We start from the raw sequence: 20773 nt of genomic DNA on the forward strand, positions 1-20773 counted from the left end.
GGATGGATCCTTAGGAAATACACCATATTGCTATTTTTGTTTTTATTTCAGTCTACCCATAGATCTTATTTATTACTGGTATTACAATTGCTTTACTGTAACTAAAACAACCAAACAGCAAATGAAGTTTCCTATTTCACCTACTAAATTCCTGAATTCATGACGCTGCTGTCTCATTTCCTCCAAAGACAAACAGGCATGAAACACTACCTCATGCACTGCAGTAACTCTGCTTTATGCTTTTCATATGCTGCCTGCAGGCACAGTGAATGGGAATAAAAATTGGAACACAACACCAAGAGATCTTATTCTGCTCTCTGTATCTATGCTTTTAGCTCCCACGTTCTGATTATTTGTTACAGCTCCTACAGCTCTGGGAAATAACAGACTCACAGATATTGTGAACACAGCAGCCTACCTCCCTTCAGGGCCTCAATTCCCAGGGTGAAGGGAAGAATGGCAGAACCAGCATGCTGTTCCCTCCCCATTGCAGAGGCTGAGATCAGTGGCCCATGAAGAATTTCATACTGAGGAAGTCACAAGCAAGTGCTGTTAGGAAGTCTAATGACAACTCTGGATGAAGACACATAATTTTATTCACTAACATCCTGCATTCTCAGAGTATACTGTATTACTGTCCTCTATATCACTGTTTCTTACAGCAAAGAAGGGAAGCTTCTTCCCATAAAAGCAAACTGGTTCTATACCCTTCATTGCCTCTTTCCCCCTTGTTAATAAGTGGACACAAAAGAACTTTCTTCTACCTCAAGTTCCTGACTTCAAATGAGGAAAATCTCCTGTACTTCCCATACCAAATGGAAAATGTATGAGTATCACGAACTTGGAAAACAGCTAGCTTTCTGCATATCCTCAGTACTAAACATATCATTAGCTTCTCAAAAATGAAAGTTTTTAATGAAACAAGAAGAAAAACGGATATGAGAAATGTAAAAGAGCAGAAGAGAACAAAAAGTCTGGTACTGGGTTTTGTTTGGTTATCCACATCACCCTCCTCCCCCCCACCCCAGTTTCCATTTACATGTATGCTATTATTAATTTGCAATTATAATTCATGGGCTTAGGATTTCATTCATTTATTAACAATAATAGTTACTTGGATTGCCAAGACGAAGCCCCTGTCATGCTAATAACTGCATATTTGCACAGGAATTCCTGTTCTAAAAAACGCATCTAATTAGACAATACAGACAATAGAAATCATCAGACTCATGTTGAGTGAACTCGAAACAAACATTAAAAACACAAACTAAATAAAGTCATACAGGAAACTGTATCAGTCAGGAACTGAACAGAGATCTCCTCAGTATGTAGTTAATTGACATAAAGACTGTGAGACAACTGCAAGCTCTCTTCTTGACAATGGCTTCCCCAGGAATTTCCAGTGTACCTCTAGTTTTATTGGGTTTTGTGAGACGCCAGTAGGGATGTGTGGGTTTGTGCTTGCTTGCTTTCTTCCCACCAAGTTATCCTAACTAATTTTGGCTTTCTGATAGTCTGACACATTTAAAGAAGGAGAATCTAATGCCGCATATAACCAATGAGTTTTCTATGCACATTATCTCCAGCTCCATCCCCAAGGAAATTCGCCCTCTGAATACCTGCCCAAAGATACATCCATAGACTACTTTTCCGAAAGATATGCAAGCAGGGAGCTTGATATCCATCAGCAGAATCTAATCACAATGCTTCTAGTTATGAACATGATTCAGGATCCTATCTATACATTAAGGCCCAAGAAAGAAGAAATAATTTTCCACTTTGCAGAGTCTTTGTGCTATGCTAAATTAAGCAAAATAATAGCAACAGAGATAAACCATGCATTAGGAATAGCTCAAAAACAGCAGGGAGGAGGGAGAGGAGTAACAAGCATTACAGTATCTATTAACTAACAGAATGCTTATGGAAATAAGTATAAGAGGCACATGCATTTCAAATAAATCCTTATCTATACCATAAGAAAATACAACAAAATAAATTCATCAGGGGAGACAGCTTAAAGCATAACACTGTAAGCATCCAGCCATTAGTTTCATCTGAAGTGCATTTGATTTCTTTTATCACAATGAACTCATTTCACAATCACAAAAAATGTATTCTATATTCCCACTTATAACCCTGTCTTCGTTAAGTCCAATGTCAAATGCTATCATACTCAATTAGAGCATAAATATAGGTGCATATTAAAAGAGTTTCTAAACCTAAATTTCTTCTTTATGTGTTCTTTTACTGATTCTGGAACAACTAATACTTTTGTCTTCAACAGTTACAGGTAAGACTTGCTGAGGAGGCACATACAGCAAGCAGTACTAGGACTGTTTTCTTCCAGTAAAGCTACACAGTGAAAGGAGAGACACATCATGTATCTACTTGTAGGTAATCATGTATCAGATTTCTCACACAACTGCATCACCGACCATGTCAATCTCTACAATGTGTAAAGCACCTGATTACCCAAAATATTCTGTGTTTAAAAAACTGTTTCAGAGATATTAGCGGGAAAATGCCAGCGCTCATTCAACCAGTGCTCTTGCTGACCGTAGCATATGAAAACTGACAACCAGAAAACCAGGATGAAGTTCAAAGCAATTTTTCAATGCCTCTATTGATTAAACTTTCAAAGCTACCCTGCTTACCAAAAGCTTCCTGCTTTGCAAAGCAACAGATCTGCGACAAGATCACACAGATTTGTGGCACAACAGAACTCATTTTAGTAGTAAGCAAACAGGCAAAATTTCCTAGGAAAGTATTTTCAACTATTTACCTCTTTGTGAAATTCAGTGAAGGAGAACAAAGAAATATGTTCACTTAATGGACTGGTCTAACAGCAATACCTGATGAATTGTTCAATTAAAGCTCTTTAATACCGGTTTTAATTGATCCTCCATTCTCAGCCTACCTGGTGTATTCAGCAACCGGGACATCTTGCAAGAATAGGAGATAAACTGCTCACAGTATTCAGCACTACTGGTAATGGCAGAAATCTGGTCCATCGTTGCACTGTAGTTGAGCTGCAGTACAGATAACTGTACTCCCACAGAAGTCTGCATTGGCAGATCATGGTACACAGTTGTCCATACTTTATCCTCTGAAAGAGAGAGGAAAAATACAAGGATTGGTGAAAAACAGACAGTGGAACTGAATCAAATAAATCCAGGCCTTTGATAGAAGACAAAAATGTCCTACAAGGTAGTAAGGAAAAAGGGTATTGCATGTGGAAAGTCATCATGAGAAAGTACAGTTCCAGCAACCATGAACTGATGACAGGAAGAAACCCTGATTGCCTTTGCAGTTTTGACAGCCAAGATACAGTGCGAGGAGATCTCCTTGAACAACGGACGCTAATAGTGACGTACAGTACTAATAAGGACTAGCTTTAATCAGAAATTGATTAGAAGGACACAAGGTTGAGGCACCAAAGACAAGCTAATGTAACAACAGGGATGCACCATTCTGCGACTGCACCACTTAGTGATTAATACTGACAACACTGCAGTTTATCAAGGTTTCCACACTTTTAACTCCAGGTATGTCCCTAGGGTAAACGAGAAGTAATGCTTATTGAGACTTGAATATTTTATAACAGCAGCACCAGAGAACCTCATTGATTTTGGTTATGGTACGGATATCAACATAAGATACAATAGGAGACAATGGAAATAGGGCTTCTGTTTAGTTGTGAAAAATCAAAAGGAAAGGGGAAGGACAATCTTATTTTGCTGGTAAGAGGAACAGCAGCACTGGCTGAATCTCAACACTTCCCACAGCCTCACACACATGCAAAAAACTGTGCAATACCCAGCCCACAACAGACCTTGTGTTCACCATATTGCTTTAAACTAGCAAACAGCAAATCGCTAGAAGTGTTACTACCATTTGTCAGCAGCTACCAGAGGAGATTTAAGATAAGATACCATAATAATAAAGCAACACACTTCACACTCCTTTTGCTGGAGGATTTGTGGGACTTGCAAGGTAGTTTAGAAAGGAAATAAAGAAAAGGCACAGAAATGTTCCTGTTACAGACCAACCACTACTTTTTCTTAGACAGACATTCCACAGAACCAAAATGAAAATACAAATACCTGAGAAAGAGTTTCAGAATTAAAACAATGAAGAGTCAGTTAATGTAAGAGATAACTTTTTTCCTGTAACAGCACTATCCTATCACTTGGGTGTGAAGAACTTTTAAATTCAAGTTGACTGGTTACCAGTGTAAGCAAGCACTGTTTCAGCTGATACTTACTACTCGTATTGTCTGCCTCAAAACAGCCCAGGACTGAAATAGGTTAATCCTCCTTTATAAATAAATCATGCACATTTTTCTTTTTTTCTATAATTATCCTTAAACAGATCACCACAGAGCACCCTAGAAGTGCAGCAGGCTTTGTCACTGGTATTTATCATGTATCGATCTTTCACATTTTAAGTTCTAACTTTTCTTTCTGCTATTTTATATAATTCTACTACTGAGGGCCAAGTCAAAAAAATGTTTCTTTGAATAGGAAATGCATAATTTTAGGAAACATCTAAGAGTCTATCCTCGTGCCTTTAACTGACTTGCTAAAAAGCCCTGTTTTCCAGATGAGCCAGCCAGGCCTTTCCCCAGATGGTTCAGCTGTTTCTGTACAGCCACACCACTGACCACAGTCATCCTTCCATGGATGGGGAGATGAAAACATGCCATGCTGCTAACTTCAAAAAAAATGGATTCTCCAGGGGAATCATCCGGCCATCTCAAAGAATAGTAATTCACCTGACAGATATGCCTTACAGCAATAAAACCCATCATTGTAGTACATAGCACTATGTTTTCAATTCATCTATCTAAATCTCATGCCTGTTCATACACATCTCTGGGTCATCCCAAAACTTGTGGCCTGATATAGTGTGGTTCAGTACCTTAACTACATGAAACTACTTTCATAAACTGAGGCATACTCAGAAGTGCTTCAGTACTTCTTCACCAAGTTCACAGCAAAGTGCTTACGTACACTGATGAGTTCTGGCTGTGACCCAGAGTAAAGTTATCTTTCAATGCCACGATTATCTCTAAGACTCCTCACTCCACCCTGTTTTCCAGTCTTAATTTTCCCTGCATAGTGTCAGGCTATTTTGGATTACAAGGAGCCATGTGGACGCATGTGTTTGTAACTGATACGGTGCAATTCTCTCTAATCAAATGTTCAGAGATAAAGTAAGCAGAGCAGACAACTCCTCCGCAGGGAGTACACATCACTAGCCAAATGAGATGAAATTCAGCAGGTGATGCAAGATGGTTATTATGTTAATATTCATCTCTTTAGTCCAAAGCTCGGTATCAAACAATACTATTCTTGCACCAAGAAAGGAAGCAATTTTTACAAAAAAGGGAGGGGGAAAGAAAGAAGTGGCATTCCTATCACTGTATGGCTTTAATCCCACTCCAGGTACCAAGGAAAAAAAAAAAATCACAATTATCACCTGTCACATTACACAAAGAACATAACACAGTTTTGTTAAAAGCCTCAGACGGAAGTTTACTGCAGATTTATTTTCAAGAAAGGATTGATTATACAGTCACTGACAGCAATGTCTCACTTTTGGCAAAAAACACTGGACATGTAAGAACTCTAATGTGTTAGTACATCATACATTATGCCAGTCAGTCTCATCTGGAATGAGAAAAAATTCCTAGACTAGCCATCAACAAGCCATAGGAATGTTATTAGGAATAGGAGCTGTGTTCAGCATTATGTCTGTGAAGGGTGCTCCTTTTGGATACTGGAGTGTATTCAGTGCAGCCCTAACACTTCCCCTCCCAGTGAAGGCGTTTCAGGCTTTAGCATTGTATACCTTATGGAAGAAGACAGAAACACCTTTATGTGAGTCAAACACATCCCCTGAACCACTTCAGGATCTTCTTGTTGAAGTGCAAGCACTACTAACAGAGAAAAGTTGGTTACACCTCGCAACTTATCTTTTTATAAATATACACACATGTGCGTAAGGTCAATAAGGGTTTCTAGAAAAGCATCTCAATCTCTTCCTGCTGTCTAGAAGACAATGGGAGATTGATTAGGGTATACCTGACCAGCTACTGGAAGGAAATGTAGCTCCCACTACACCACCACCTTAATTTGTTTACAGACTGGCTCAAATGACTGATCACAGAATCATGGAATGGTCTGGGTTGGAAAGGACCTTAAGATCAGCCAGTTTCAACTCCCCTGCCATGGGCAGGCATGCCTCATACAATCATCTTGCCCAAGGCTCTGTCCAGCCTGACTGATGAGCACTTTACTGTAGTAAGGAAGAATTTACAGGCTTACCAGTGCAGAGGGCACTTCCACTGGTAAGCCTGAAGTCACTTTTATCAGACACAAATAGGATAGTAAGCAAGGGATGCACAGAGGCTGCCAGTTCCTTGACATTCAGCAAACTGGTTCATCCAAAATCTGGAAAATGAAAGGTCTGTGCCTGGAGTGTGGGGGAAAAGTTGTGGTTGATGTAAAGGAAGGAAGGAAGCTCCTTGTCTGGGTGGGGGATTTCACACCCTTCATACATTTTTCTGATTTAACTAAAAAGCCCTGCCATGATGCATGGACTGAGTAATCTGGAATGACAGGGTCTTCCCTCAGCAGGAAAAACATATGAACAGTGTAACATGGACACAGCTGAAAACTCGCCTCCCCTTACCACCAAGAGCAGACTCCTGAATCTCATACAGTTATAACACTGGAACGGCCTTAAGATGTATGGAAAGACATAAAGGAGAAAGTTGCCAGGGAAGAAACTCAACCTTGTGCTGTGTGCTGATTACAAACTTCTAGCTTGACAATAATGCAGACTTCTCAGAAACTGCTAGTTACTTGAAACCATTCTTCAGACAGATTTAATCAGTAACCTGCTTGAAGCCAACTTCCCTTAAAGAAAAGGTAACACAGATAATTCATACTATCTCAAAACCTGTATCATCACCTTTTATGGAATAATTCCCATGCAGCTGAGAAAAGAATGTAGTAGTCATAGTTAATGTATCAAAATCTGCAAAAAGAGCTACCTCTCAATTTCTGTCAATAGCACACAGAAGTCTTATTTAAGGTACACAAAAGTGAAAAATCTATCCTAGTTAACCGTAATGTCATATATATTCCTGCAATTACAGTCACTACAGCCTGGCAGTGTTCAGGGACAGGTTGAACAGAGCCTTTGGCAACATAGTCTAGTGAGAGGTGACCCTGCCCATGGCAGGGGGTTGGAACTAGGTGATCTTAAGGTTCTTTCCAACCCAACCCTTTCTGGAATTCTATGATTCCCCTAATACACTGGCAGTTATTTTAAGAAAGCATAACATATGGCTACTTCTAACAAGTGTTTAGAGACAATTTGTTATCCATCAGAGCTGTGTATATGACTTCTGTACAGACGAACACACCTATAAGAAGCAGATATCATTTAATTATAATGCTGTTGAGTTGCATCATCTGTAAAATACTCTATATTGCTTATTATCTTTTTCATTAAAAACTATATTAAAATTAATACATGTTGAGATTAGTTAATTTAAGGCTAATATGGTTTCTCATAATATTTCTTTATTGCAGACACATTAACAAGAAGTTAAAAGCTAGTGTTTAAAGGGATGTTAAGTACGTTTTGAATTACAAAAATGCAGTAATACTACAGAGAAGGGCCACAGAACTTCGGCAAAAGACATGGGAGTCAAACAAAAAAGTACATAGTGAAAATCTTCATGTTACTGTACAACTTGTGCTTATGGTCAGTCTCACATCATGAGCTCATATAATCCATGAGACATCTCAGTTGTGACATAGTTTAAGGAGCTAGGCTGGATAGCAATAGTTTCTTTTGATATCATAACAGCATTGATATGACAAGAATTACCTGACTGGCTGACCTGACTTCAGAGTAGATTATACAATCATAATTAGGTAAAGCATCATTGCCAATTGGATTAACTGGATTCAGCTTCTGCCCAAAAATAATCCTATGCACAGATTTCAATTAATTTCAGATACACTGAAAGTTGGAGCGTTTGCATTATTCCATTATTAATTTCTTCTAAGACAGACTGATTTTTTAAAAGATCACTTAAAGCCTCAAACACTTCTTAGCCCCATTGCAAGAGAATTATTTACTTGTGAAGTCTTCGAAAAGGGATTCTGCCACTGAGATGAGTGTTACAAATTTGGATTGGATCCATTATACTTTTCCTTATAAACAATATTGTTGAATACTAGTTTTAGGTGAAGAGAATTTAATCTTTTGTAGCAAAATAACCCAGGAAAGTAATGCATACATTAGGCTGACACTGGCTTTCCCAGTGGAGGATGGAGTACCAACACAAGCTAACTGCTACACATCAGGAAGATAAGTCTCTCCCAGATGAGCATTTCTTTATTCAGATGTATTTCTTCTTAGCTCTCTTTTAATGTTACATGGGTATTCCAGTTGTACAGGAAAATAGATATGGAAAATGGTTCTTCCATTATTTTGTTTCTGGCAGTGAAGAGGGAGCCTAATTTTCTTTGAATAGAATGCAGAAAACTGGTAGCCATAGATTCTTAACAGAACTCATAATGGTATTCACTAAGAAGACTCTAATTAGATCCAAACTGCTAAGATACTTGATACAATTATAAAGCAAATAGGCTCTCGTAATTTAGTCTGTACATTACTCCATGGAAACACTTCATCTTCCACAGAGAGAAGTTAGATTAATTAATCTCACTACAAGAATGACTTTAAAACCCCCCAAAAGCAAAATGACCACCTGTTTCCTCAAAAGGAAATAGAAGTGCCATAATTTGTTGAAAACATCTTTCAATTGCAATGACTTACATACAGTCCTGCCTACCTACTAGCTGTTCTTCACTAATAAAAAGTTAAATGGTTGACTTAGGAATTAATTAAATAATAATTATTATTAATGATCCACTATCAAAAAGTAAAATTAATCTTAAAATTTCCTTGATGATCAGCTATTCAAATGATTGAAACAAATATTAAGTGATTTTTCCACTTTATACTCAACTCACGGTGATGGGAGCATTTAACGCTATGTCACTATCTTCCAAATGCTTATTATCTCCTGTTACTGAATTTTTCTCATTCATTTGCTCAATGCTCACTCAAGCAAGAAAACTGGCTTCTGACAAGCAAATCAAGTAATCTTTGGTTATGATGTTTAACTGGAAATAACTTTGGAAAATAAACTTCAGAAAACATAATGCATGAATTCCCCAGGTCTGAACATGGCTTTTTTCTTTCTACTTTAATTTACAGTTAGTTATCACTGTTACTTTGGGGGGGAAGGGGCATGACAGGGCATCAGACACTATTTTATTTGGTATTTTAAAGAAATCAGAAACTAGTTTTATTTCTCAGAAAAGATCATTCTCTGTCTGAAAGAAATCAGTGGCTTCTTAGATGGATGCACTTTCATGATCTAAAATCTGGCCAACAGCCTTGATAAATTTCATCTGGTATAGATTTCATCCTACTCAACCACACACTGGTTCCCAGTTGAAGCCCCAGAGAAGGCTGTTTTGAGAAAGCCTGAGCACATCAAATAATTCCTATTCCTTTGATGACTGTCATTACTTACAAGTCCAAAAGGAAAGATTGCAAGTGCACACCAATATTCATGGTGTGCTCTGTCCATCAGCCACAGGCAAAATGGACAGGCTAGGAATTTTAACCCTCAAGCTGATGGCACTTTTTCTAAACGGCTGTCTCTGGATCACAACATAGTAATGGCTAATTACTTTTTGTACAAAACATTGCTGGTTGACAATAGTTCTGCCCCAAGTCTCTTCCTTGGCACATGTGCTTGGCATGAACGTGTAGGAAGACAAGCATGGGTAAGTAATCTATACTCATGACCAGGCTGACACTGCTGATACCTTTCCTCTGTGCCTTCTTTGAACAGTGTGTATTTAGCATTCAGATCACATAAAAGGATAGGATAGTCAGCTGAAACATAAATGTAAGGCAATACTTATGACAAAGACAGGGAAACCATTTCAGAATATAACAAAAATTACATCAATTTCCATCTGCTGTTGGGTGCTCTGCATTTGTTGTTGAGAACTGATGCCCGTGGGCCCTATTGGATTTCTAACTACTGTTTGACAACTGCATTGCATCAACATTTAGGAATATGTTTCCCTCACACATGTCAGCCTGGAGATAGCTCTTTACTAGACATCATGATTTTTACCATCAGCAGTGCATTTGTCACTTCAAATTAGATTAGTGCAATGTGTTCTACAATATGCTGCACTACAGATCACTCAAGACATCATACGAGACAGCCCATTGAAAAGTGGACTGCCTTCTAGGGAGGATAAATATCACAACTGTAATCATCTTGTATTACAAGATCTCCAATTTTATTTTTGGTAAGAACATAACTGGTATTTCAGTTTCTGGAGAATTGTGTGGGATGGTACCACAACAGTCATTATCAGTGTGATTAAAAGAAGCATTTCTTGAGGCAATGTTGTAGACACAAGATGCGATACATACAACGGATGAGAAAAAAGTAACAGTAGGCAAATCCCTCTTCTCCCTCCTTCCCCCTTTTTGTTTCGTATCAAACTATATATAGCAATTTGAAACTAATTCTGCTATGGACTTCAAAGGAGCTAGAGACAGTTTATAAAAATGAAGAATGTTGGTTTGATGGAAGTTAATGAGCGTTTTGACAATCTCGCCTGAGATTTGCAAATGTCAATTCTGCAGTAAAGTTACTCTGGTGATATGAATTCTATTGCTCTCATCATACTAATGTACAAAGTGTGGTTTAGATCAGCAAAATCCAGAAATATCCAGAAGGAAAAAACCCCAAGAATAAATTGAGTGTTCTTATGGACTGAATTCTACTGAAACCAGAGTCAGTGACTTTCTTAATCTATTTAGGTGAGGAATAGGATCAATCTGGAAGCATAATTCAACCATTCCTGCAGTAATTTTCTCCTTCTAATATTCCTTCCATTGTTTCTTCATCAAGATAATGATGAACATTCAAATTTAATTACCAACTACTGATTGGCTGTTTTCCTTTTTACTTACAGACATTGCCTCAAGAAGACAACGAAGCTGTGCACTTCCCCTTGAATTTATGGAACCTCTTCCACAACTCAGCAATAAAAGTCTTATTTTGTGAACTTACTCTGATGTTGAATGACATAATTTCATGATATTTTAAATCAATATGCAATAGATAAATCAGATGCTTTACAAGATACAGTGGAAAGAACTGACCCAAATAAAGTTTCCAGGGAACTAACTGCTATCAGAGAAATGATAATGCAGCTCGAACACAACACAGTTGCATGCAGAAAGCTAATGCCAAGAGTATCTTGAGAAACAGAATACAGATCACTCATGTCTTCAAAGACTACATTGTTATGCTGAAAAACAGTGCCTGGGGGGTAAAAAAGCTTAAAACAGATTTGAGCCCTAATGCAGAAAATGATGTCGTAAGGGTGTTAATAGAAACAAGAGCTTAAAAATCATCATGTATCAAAAGGAAAAATAATGAGACATAGTACAGCCATATGAAGGAGGACTCGGATCATTTAAGTGCCTGGTCTAACAGATGGGAATAGCAGTTGAGTTTAGATTAAGGAACATTAAAGTCAAGAACAAAAGACGTAAAAGAATTAACAGTCTGGTTGTATTCAGCACAGTGAACAGAGCATGGGCAAGGGCTGGAAATATTTTTAATGGTTCAGTAACTGAAGAATCAACAACTGATTCTACATTCTGAGGAGTGGCCTCATCTATAATCAGGTATCATACATCTGGAAAGAGCAAATGCATGTGTCTCCCTTAAAGTGTCTTTCAGTTTATTTTAGCCTATCATGGGAGCATATGCACTTAAAAGAAATGAACTACTGCTTGATATTTCTTTTACAAAACACCACTGCACAATTCTTTAGCTATGATCCTAAACAGGGGTTCCTACAATCACTGAATAAAGTATCACAGTGTAAAAAAAGAAATATATTTGAAACGGTATCTTGAAGAAAGGGGTACTCAAAGCTTTCACTATGTGAGCTTGAACCATAAGAAATCATTTCCTGAACTATCTTGACTGAAATTCATGTCAGTTTTCTTCCTCTTGAAGGGGCATAAAGATGACTAATGCAGGTCTCAACTGTTACCACTAACCAAATTTCACTCCTCTTTCCCCTATCAGCTTGAATCCTGGACATCCTCTTTACTGACCCAACTTTATTCTCTCAAGAATGACATCCTCCACTCTCTTCTCTCACATATCACTAACTCTTCATAGATAGAAATGGAATCTAATGCGCTGCAGCAGCCTAATTAATATGTCAATACACTGAATGCTAGGCAGCCTCCTGAAGAGGCTGGTGTGAAGAATGAAAAAAGAGATGTTTCTATTAGAGTACCCTGCTCCATTTTTGAGAGCATAGCTTCCTTTTGATACCCGCTTTTTTTGCTATTTGTAACTGAACACTGGGAAAGAGAAATCTGAGTAATTGCATTTCTAACCAATATTCTTTTTCATTTTGCTTTCAAAAGGTGTCTCTAGATTGGAAAAGTTACAGTTTGAAGTTTTAACTCACGTTCTTGATAGTCTAATAATTTAATCATTATTCTCAATCAAACCAGACACATTTAAACTTGGGAATCTCATCTGAAGACTGCCACATAAACTTCGGCATGTTTTCTTGAGGTATTGCCTAACTGAACAAATACCACAGTCATATGCAGTTTAGTCTAACATCATGTTTCTTGGCTTTTTGATATTTCCATACTTGCTCATTAGAAAATTCAGAAAACATTGCCATTAGTTGTCACAGGATAGACAGTAGAAGTTATATTGTGACTCAGAGAATTGTGATGCCTTAAATGGCTTTATTGCTAATCTCTCAAATGAAGCATGACTAAAAACTCCACAGTACATCCCAGTGCTTTAGTGATTTCATTTATCATAAAACAGCCATGCATTATTTTAAAACACATTCTAGTCAAAGCTTTTTAGTACACCTGTGGTTTGAAATGTTGCACAGAGTGACATTAGGAGAAAGGAAAAGCCAATGAGACTTCATACTGAAGCCAGCAACTTTCATGAAGTCTGTTTAATTTGTTTTTTTTTTTTTTTCCTTTCCTGAATGCTCTAATTCAGTTGTGTCTCAATCTAAACCTAAGGTAGAAGAGAGGTAACATAAACTGCTATGCTAAATTATAGAAAAGGGAATAGCTTGGTCAGAAAGAATAGACAAATACCCCACTCATGAGTAGAGCAAACGTCACAGATTTAATTCTTTTAATGAAGAAAGTACAAGTACACAAGATGAGCAATAAAGATCATGGCAGACTGACTGACTGAAGCTTTCAACCTCGCAAAGTTCTTGAATGTGGAACTCTTCACTTCCTCATAACCAAAGGATAAGACCTTCCTTCTCAGGACCTACGCAGCCATCATTAAACCACCGTACCTGCAGGGGACACTACTTCCACCTGAAGGCACAGAGTGCTTTTATACAAATTATAATATTAAGGAAATACAAATCAGTATTCAGGAACTATACCTGCAGTATGTGGCCTGTGAATGTAGCATTCTACGTGTCACAGACCTCAAAGACAGTGCTGTGTAGAAACAACACTAACAAAAAAAAAAATCTTTGCACAATAGCATATACACGCTAAAACCTAAATTCAATGAACACTGAACACACCAAAAATACAAGGCTAAAATATTGAAAGTTCTAAGAACATCCTAAAAATTGTAAAGTCTTTGCAATATGTAGAGTTATATGTGAACTGTCCAGTTTGCTTAAATTTCTGTTTGATTCCAGTCACTTGGCAGATACTTACTCAGGCATAAGGCTGTGTTTTAAATAACTAAAAAAATAAAGATCCTTCTGTTTTCTAAACAAATGATGAAACCAACTGACCTACAACAGGAAAAAAAAAATAAACCACAAGATTTTTAAAGACATGAAAGGACAGACTCTTCTCAGAGAACTGAAAACCTCAGAGACCCACAGAGTTGGTCCGGAAATCAGGCCTGTCTTATTCACTCAGAAAAACATAGGTAATACTGACAATTGCACCATCTTGGGTGGCATGGTTTAGTGGGAGGTGTCCCTGTTCATGGCACAGGGGTTGGAACTAGATGATCTTAAGGTCCTTTCCAACCCTAACTATTCTATGGTTCCATGATTCTATGTCATTTCATTCAGGAATCTGAACAAGTAACTTACAGACCACATGAAGCAGAAAACATTATTGAAAAGTGGAATGCAAAGAGACTTAATATTGATGAGTCTTAAAGTGTTAGTTCAAAATACATTAGATTCAAAGTGTTCAAACTGAATTAATAGCAGACATTTCCCATGTCAATACAGACTGGAACCATAAGGAAAGGGGAGGAAAGGAATTAACTCTAAGGGATCTTAAGTAACATCTTTGTTCCGGCTACACTTTCAAGTATTATTATTTGATTTGAAAATAATAAGACCTAATTTTGAAAAATTGCCTAGGTTTGGCACTTAGTGTACTACCAAAACCTGTAAGACTGATCAGCAACTTCTGCCTAAGCAAGAAGGCTGAAACAGCAGCTAGTTTAATTGGATTCTTCTATCCCTGATTTAATGAAAAATGTGGCTGCTGGGCTTTAGCATCTGCAGCACTCCCACTGCAGTGAAGTAGGTATGCAATACATTTCGGCATTAAGTAGCATGCTTTTAATATTAACATGATGGCTGTAGCAAAAATCTGTGACAATTACAGCAAAAGTGTCAGGCAGAAGCGCAGCAACCACTTGGAGCTCCAGTACACAGTGGTGCAGATTGCTCAAGTTAATGTCAGCAGGCCTCTCTGAATAGTAATGGTAATTAAGTAGGCTGGTGTCTTTTCTTTTTAATTCCCATGCGTATGACATTTCTAAGTAATCTGGTTCACGCAACAAGACACACAAGGAAGCAGTGAATGTATGCCGCTGCACAAAGCAAGTTCACAAGTAAAGCCTTCTGATAACAAAAATTCTTGACCAGAAATACGTGAGTCTACTCCATTTATATCTGCTGTGTCTAACAGAGATATCTGCCATCTGAATAAACTCAGGTCAGCTTTTGGTTAGCATTTAACTAACCATGTCAGCTTTGCCTTTCTAACTCCCCCAGCTTGCCTGCCAAGTAGTTTCTGTGGAACATCCATGCCCCTCCACAGAGACAACACTAATTCCTCTCCACAGACTATTACTAAGAAAAAGGGAATCCAGCTGAGAAACAATGGCCCTACATCTCTGGTACAGTAATTCACACTGCTATTTTCAACTGTTTTGTGACAGCATTTTATACTATTACTACTGATAAACATATTTAATTTTCTTTTATCACTACTGACAGGTTCATTCCACTGCAGTCAGACAATGCTGGTCTGTAAGAAAATCTACAGTGATTTCTATTTGTGATGCACAAGTACATCCTGAAGTGGAGGAAAAAAAATACAGTGTTTCTGGAGAAACCTCTCAAGGTTTAGGGCACTGCTTTGGCAAAAAACATAATTTTTGGAAGTGAAGAAATTATTCTCACTGATTTTCTTAAATTGCTTACTATTGAATTCTTCAGTGTGCGAGGAGTTAGTCTCATAAGTCTCATCTAGAATAATGGAAGATCATTACCCTCAATAGTTTCCACTCAGGGAAGCATGTCCTGACACATCCTAGATAAAGTCAGTATTTTTCAGCCAAAAATAGCCAATATTTTCAATATTTTCTCTGAAAGCTTGGGTTTAGCAAATGGAAGCAACCCTGAAGCAGGAAGCATAAAAAGCATTTTAATTCTGGATGATAAACACGAACTCTAAACACAGTAAGAATAGGCACAGAGACCAGACAAGACACTGAAATACCTGGCTTCCAGTACATGGGTAGAGGGAGATCCTTATACTTAAGGAGGTGAGACTCTAAACACAAGACCTGGTCTGCAGAATCTGCAGGTTTCCATTCCAAACCTCAAGGTCTGCTCATGGAAGGTATCTAGCTACAGTTGCTCCCTACCCACTTCACATGGTCTCACAGACCCCTTCCTCATCTTTGGCTCCTGTTGGCTGGACTCTGCTTATTACACTATATTGAATGCTATTACTAGTTTGCTTTTAATTTGTAACAAACTTATTTCAATCATTTTTTACTTTCTGAGGCTATGGGGCAAGTGATAACCAAAATGGGTTGCAACCAACCCTGGTTACAGGAATTCTCCTCTCCCAGGAAAACGCCTCCTCGATTTTCATGTATGTAAACTATCTCTTCATTGCATCTTGTGATTGACTGCTGTATTTTCAGAGGAAGTGCTGCTTTCTGTTATTGTGGAGATAAAAAAAGGCCAATATCCACATGATCCTGGATTAAGTTCTTTCAACCTAACTGCCATCACCCTACAGTCTTCTTTCACCCATTCTATGTCTCCCACCATGTGGAACAGGGGCAGAAGTGAGTTACAGCTTCCTTCTGGTGCTGCCCCAAAGCCTGTACTAAGCACCCATTCTGGAAATCAGTAAACATATTGCCTGTAAACTCACATCATAGGTATTGCACATTTGTTTTCTTTTGTAGAAAAGCACTAAGACTAACTCTAAGGGATAAACTACAAACATGTATGTAACCTTGGGATTTACCAGAAATGTTCAAAGACAGCCTCCACACAAACTCTCTAACACAGTGAATTCACATTCCTACATAATCTAAGCTAACTTCACTTATTAGTGAGTCCTAGGAGAGAGTCATGTGAAAGTCTTTCTGTGTACCTCCTGCCCGTGTAAGGAAACAGCATCAGCAGTACTTTATTCCTCTGTGTATCCCTATGTATCTATCAAAACAAATGTCTACTGCAGCTTATTCATTGCCCAAATAATTTGTTTTTAAAAAACATCTGTCAGCACACTGGGTAGGAAGCAAGAGGACCTGACTTTGTAACACCATAGTCACAACACAGCTAAACTGCCTTTTCAGGGAAATTCAGTTTGAGAATTACACCTCAGTATGCAGTATTGCACCCTGAATACTGGCTGGCAGCTCTAGAGGGGAATGAATCTCTTCTCTCTCTCTAAAATTGTCTGCAATCTTTTCATCACTTCATTAGCTATCTCAGTAAAAAGGGAACCATGTGTCATCTGAATAGGGTTTTAAACATTTCCTTTAAACTAATCTGCTCTGTGATCTTTTGGTTACATTGATTTCAGTTTCAAAGAAAACAACAACACAAAGAATACTTAGATCAGGTAAGCAGTTTTCTTCCTAGTCCCACTCTGTCAACAACACAAGACACTACTAGCACTTAGAAAGAACCAACTCTGAGTATGACTTGCTGAGAAGCTATTCTTTGAAGTGCCGTTTAAGGACAAGAAAGCCTTAAGGGTGAAGCACATGGGAGAAAGTATTTCTAGTATACCAGAAATCCCCACCTGAACCTAGTGACAGACACCTTCCAGCTGGATCACCAGGCTTGTTCCGCAAAGCACAGAAGCTACACCACTGATGTAGGAGGTAGGCTTCAGGCAGAAACACACACTCTGCCTAATACCTGTAACCACCCAAACAACAGAATAACCCTGCAGAAAATACGACCATCAAAATAAAATCAGATTTGCAAACTCCAACAAGTTAGCCCATCATTCCTGGGGCAAATTAACCCTCCAGCCTTCACTTCACTGCCATGACCAAAAGCAGAAATAAAACTTGGACAGAAAACACAAGCTTTATTAGAACTTTCAATGATGTCCTCTACTGGAGCAGTTTTCACTGCACTGGCCTGAAGCTCCTAGTGCTGAGTTCTACACAACTCCATTAGAACATATGTATGAGGGAGTGAATCCAGAGCTAGATGTTTGCTTCTAACTTTGACATTAAGAGTTAAAGGTAGGTGGTAACCTTCATCATCCTATTTCCAACCATCTCTTTTTTTCTTCTCCCCTGTTACACATGGATTTATTGACATACAAGCGTATATTTCAATAAGGGGTCCTGCAATGCACACAGTTCTAAAATGATTTGTTTTCCAGTTTCTGTGTTTCCAACAAATAGGAATATTTTTACTGCAGATGATGTATTTTCTCCTCCTTCTAGTCTAAGTAATTTGACAAAACAAAGATTCTACTCCATTTTCAACTACTCCATTTTCAACTACTCCATTTTCAACTACTCCATTTTCAACTACTCCATTTTCAACTACTCCATTTTCAACTACTCCATTTTCAACTACTCCATTTTCAACTACTCCATTTTCAACTACTCCATTTTCAACTACTCCATTTTCAACTACTCCATTTTCAACTACTCCATTTTCAACTACTCCATTTTCAACTACTCCATTTTCAACTACTCCATTTTCAACTACTCCATTTTCAACTACTCCATTTTCAACTACTCCATTTTCAACTACTCCATTTTCAACTACTCCATTTTCAACTACTCCATTTTCAACTACTCCATTTTCAACTACTCCATTTTCAACTACTCCATTTTCAACTACTCCATTTTCAACTACTCCATTTTCAACTACTCCATTTTCAACTACTCCATTTTCAACTACTCCATTTTCAACTACTCCATTTTCAACTACTCCATTTTCAACTACTCCATTTTCAACTACTCCATTTTCAACTACTCCATTTTCAACTACTCCATTTTCAACTACTCCATTTTCAACTACTCCATTTTCAACTACTCCATTTTCAACTACTCCATTTTCAACTACTCCATTTTCAACTACTCCATTTTCAACTACTCCATTTTCAACTACTCCATTTTCAACTACTCCATTTTCAACTACTCCATTTTCAACTACTCCATTTTCAACTACTCCATTTTCAACTACTCCATTTTCAACTACTCCATTTTCAACTACTCCATTTTCAACTACTCCATTTTCAACTACTCCATTTTCAACTACTCCATTTTCAACTACTCCATTTTCAACTACTCCATTTTCAACTACTCCATTTTCAACTACTCCATTTTCAACTACTCCATTTTCAACTACTCCATTTTCAACTACTCCATTTTCAACTACTCCATTTTCAACTACTCCATTTTCAACTACTCCATTTTCAACTACTCCATTTTCAACTACTCCATTTTCAACTACTCCATTTTCAACTACTCCATTTTCAACTACTCCATTTTCAACTACTCCATTTTCAACTACTCCATTTTCAACTACTCCATTTTCAACTACTCCATTTTCAACTACTCCATTTTCAACTACTCCATTTTCAACTACTCCATTTTCAACTACTCCATTTTCAACTACTCCATTTTCAACTACTCCATTTTCAACTACTCCATTTTCAACTACTCCATTTTCAACTACTCCATTTTCAACTACTCCATTTTCAACTACTCCATTTTCAACTACTCCATTTTCAACTACTCCATTTTCAACTACTCCATTTTCAACTACTCCATTTTCAACTACTCCATTTTCAACTACTCCATTTTCAACTACTCCATTTTCAACTACTCCATTTTCAACTACTCCATTTTCAACTACTCCATTTTCAACTACTCCATTTTCAACTACTCCATTTTCAACTACTCCATTTTCAACTACTCCATTTTCAACTACTCCATTTTCAACTACTCCATTTTCAACTACTCCATTTTCAACTACTCCATTTTCAACTACTCCATTTTCAACTACTCCATTTTCAACTACTCCATTTTCAACTACTCCATTTTCAACTACTCCATTTTCAACTACTCCATTTTCAACTACTCCATTTTCAACTACTCCATTTTCAACTACTCCATTTTCAACTACTCCATTTTCAACTACTCCATTTTCAACTACTCCATTTTCAACTACTCCATTTTCAACTACTCCATTTTCAACTACTCCATTTTCAACTACTCCATTTTCAACTACTCCATTTTCAACTACTCCATTTTCAACTACTCCATTTTCAACTACTCCATTTTCAACTACTCCATTTTCAACTACTCCATTTTCAACTACTCCATTTTCAACTACTCCATTTTCAACTACTCCATTTTCAACTACTCCATTTTCAACTACTCCATTTTCAACTACTCCATTTTCAACTACTCCATTTTCAACTACTCCATTTTCAACTACTCCATTTTCAACTACTCCATTTTCAACTACTCCATTTTCAACTACTCCATTTTCAACTACTCCATTTTCAACTACTCCATTTTCAACTACTCCATTTTCAACTACTCCATTTTCAACTACTCCATTTTCAACTACTCCATTTTCAACTACTCCATTTTCAACTACTCCATTTTCAACTACTCCATTTTCAACTACTCCATTTTCAACTACTCCATTTTCAACTACTCCATTTTCAACTACTCCATTTTCAACTACTCCATTTTCAACTACTCCATTTTCAACTACTCCATTTTCAACTACTCCATTTTCAACTACTCCATTTTCAACTACTCCATTTTCAACTACTCCATTTTCAACTACTCCATTTTCAACTACTCCATTTTCAACTACTCCATTTTCAACTACTCCATTTTCAACTACTCCATTTTCAACTACTCCATTTTCAACTACTCCATTTTCAACTACTCCATTTTCAACTACTCCATTTTCAACTACTCCATTTTCAACTACTCCATTTTCAACTACTCCATTTTCAACTACTCCATTTTCAACTACTCCATTTTCAACTACTCCATTTTCAACTACTCCATTTTCAACTACTCCATTTTCAACTACTCCATTTTCAACTACTC

General features: G+C 37.5%; 1 protein-coding gene across 1 annotated transcript in view; it reads right to left on the bottom strand.

Annotated features, from left to right (window-relative positions):
- Window positions 1-20773, bottom strand: part of CNTNAP2 (contactin associated protein 2) — a 1034819-nt gene that overhangs the window by 287569 nt on the left and 726477 nt on the right. The window contains exon 13 of the mRNA XM_065665653.1: window positions 2918-3106. Coding sequence (XP_065521725.1) covers window positions 2918-3106 — 189 coding nt within the window. The remainder of the gene's footprint in view (window positions 1-2917; window positions 3107-20773) is intronic.

Source organism: Lathamus discolor, chromosome 2 (genome assembly GCF_037157495.1).
Source record: "Lathamus discolor isolate bLatDis1 chromosome 2, bLatDis1.hap1, whole genome shotgun sequence".
Taxonomy (NCBI): Eukaryota; Metazoa; Chordata; class Aves; order Psittaciformes; family Psittacidae; genus Lathamus; species Lathamus discolor.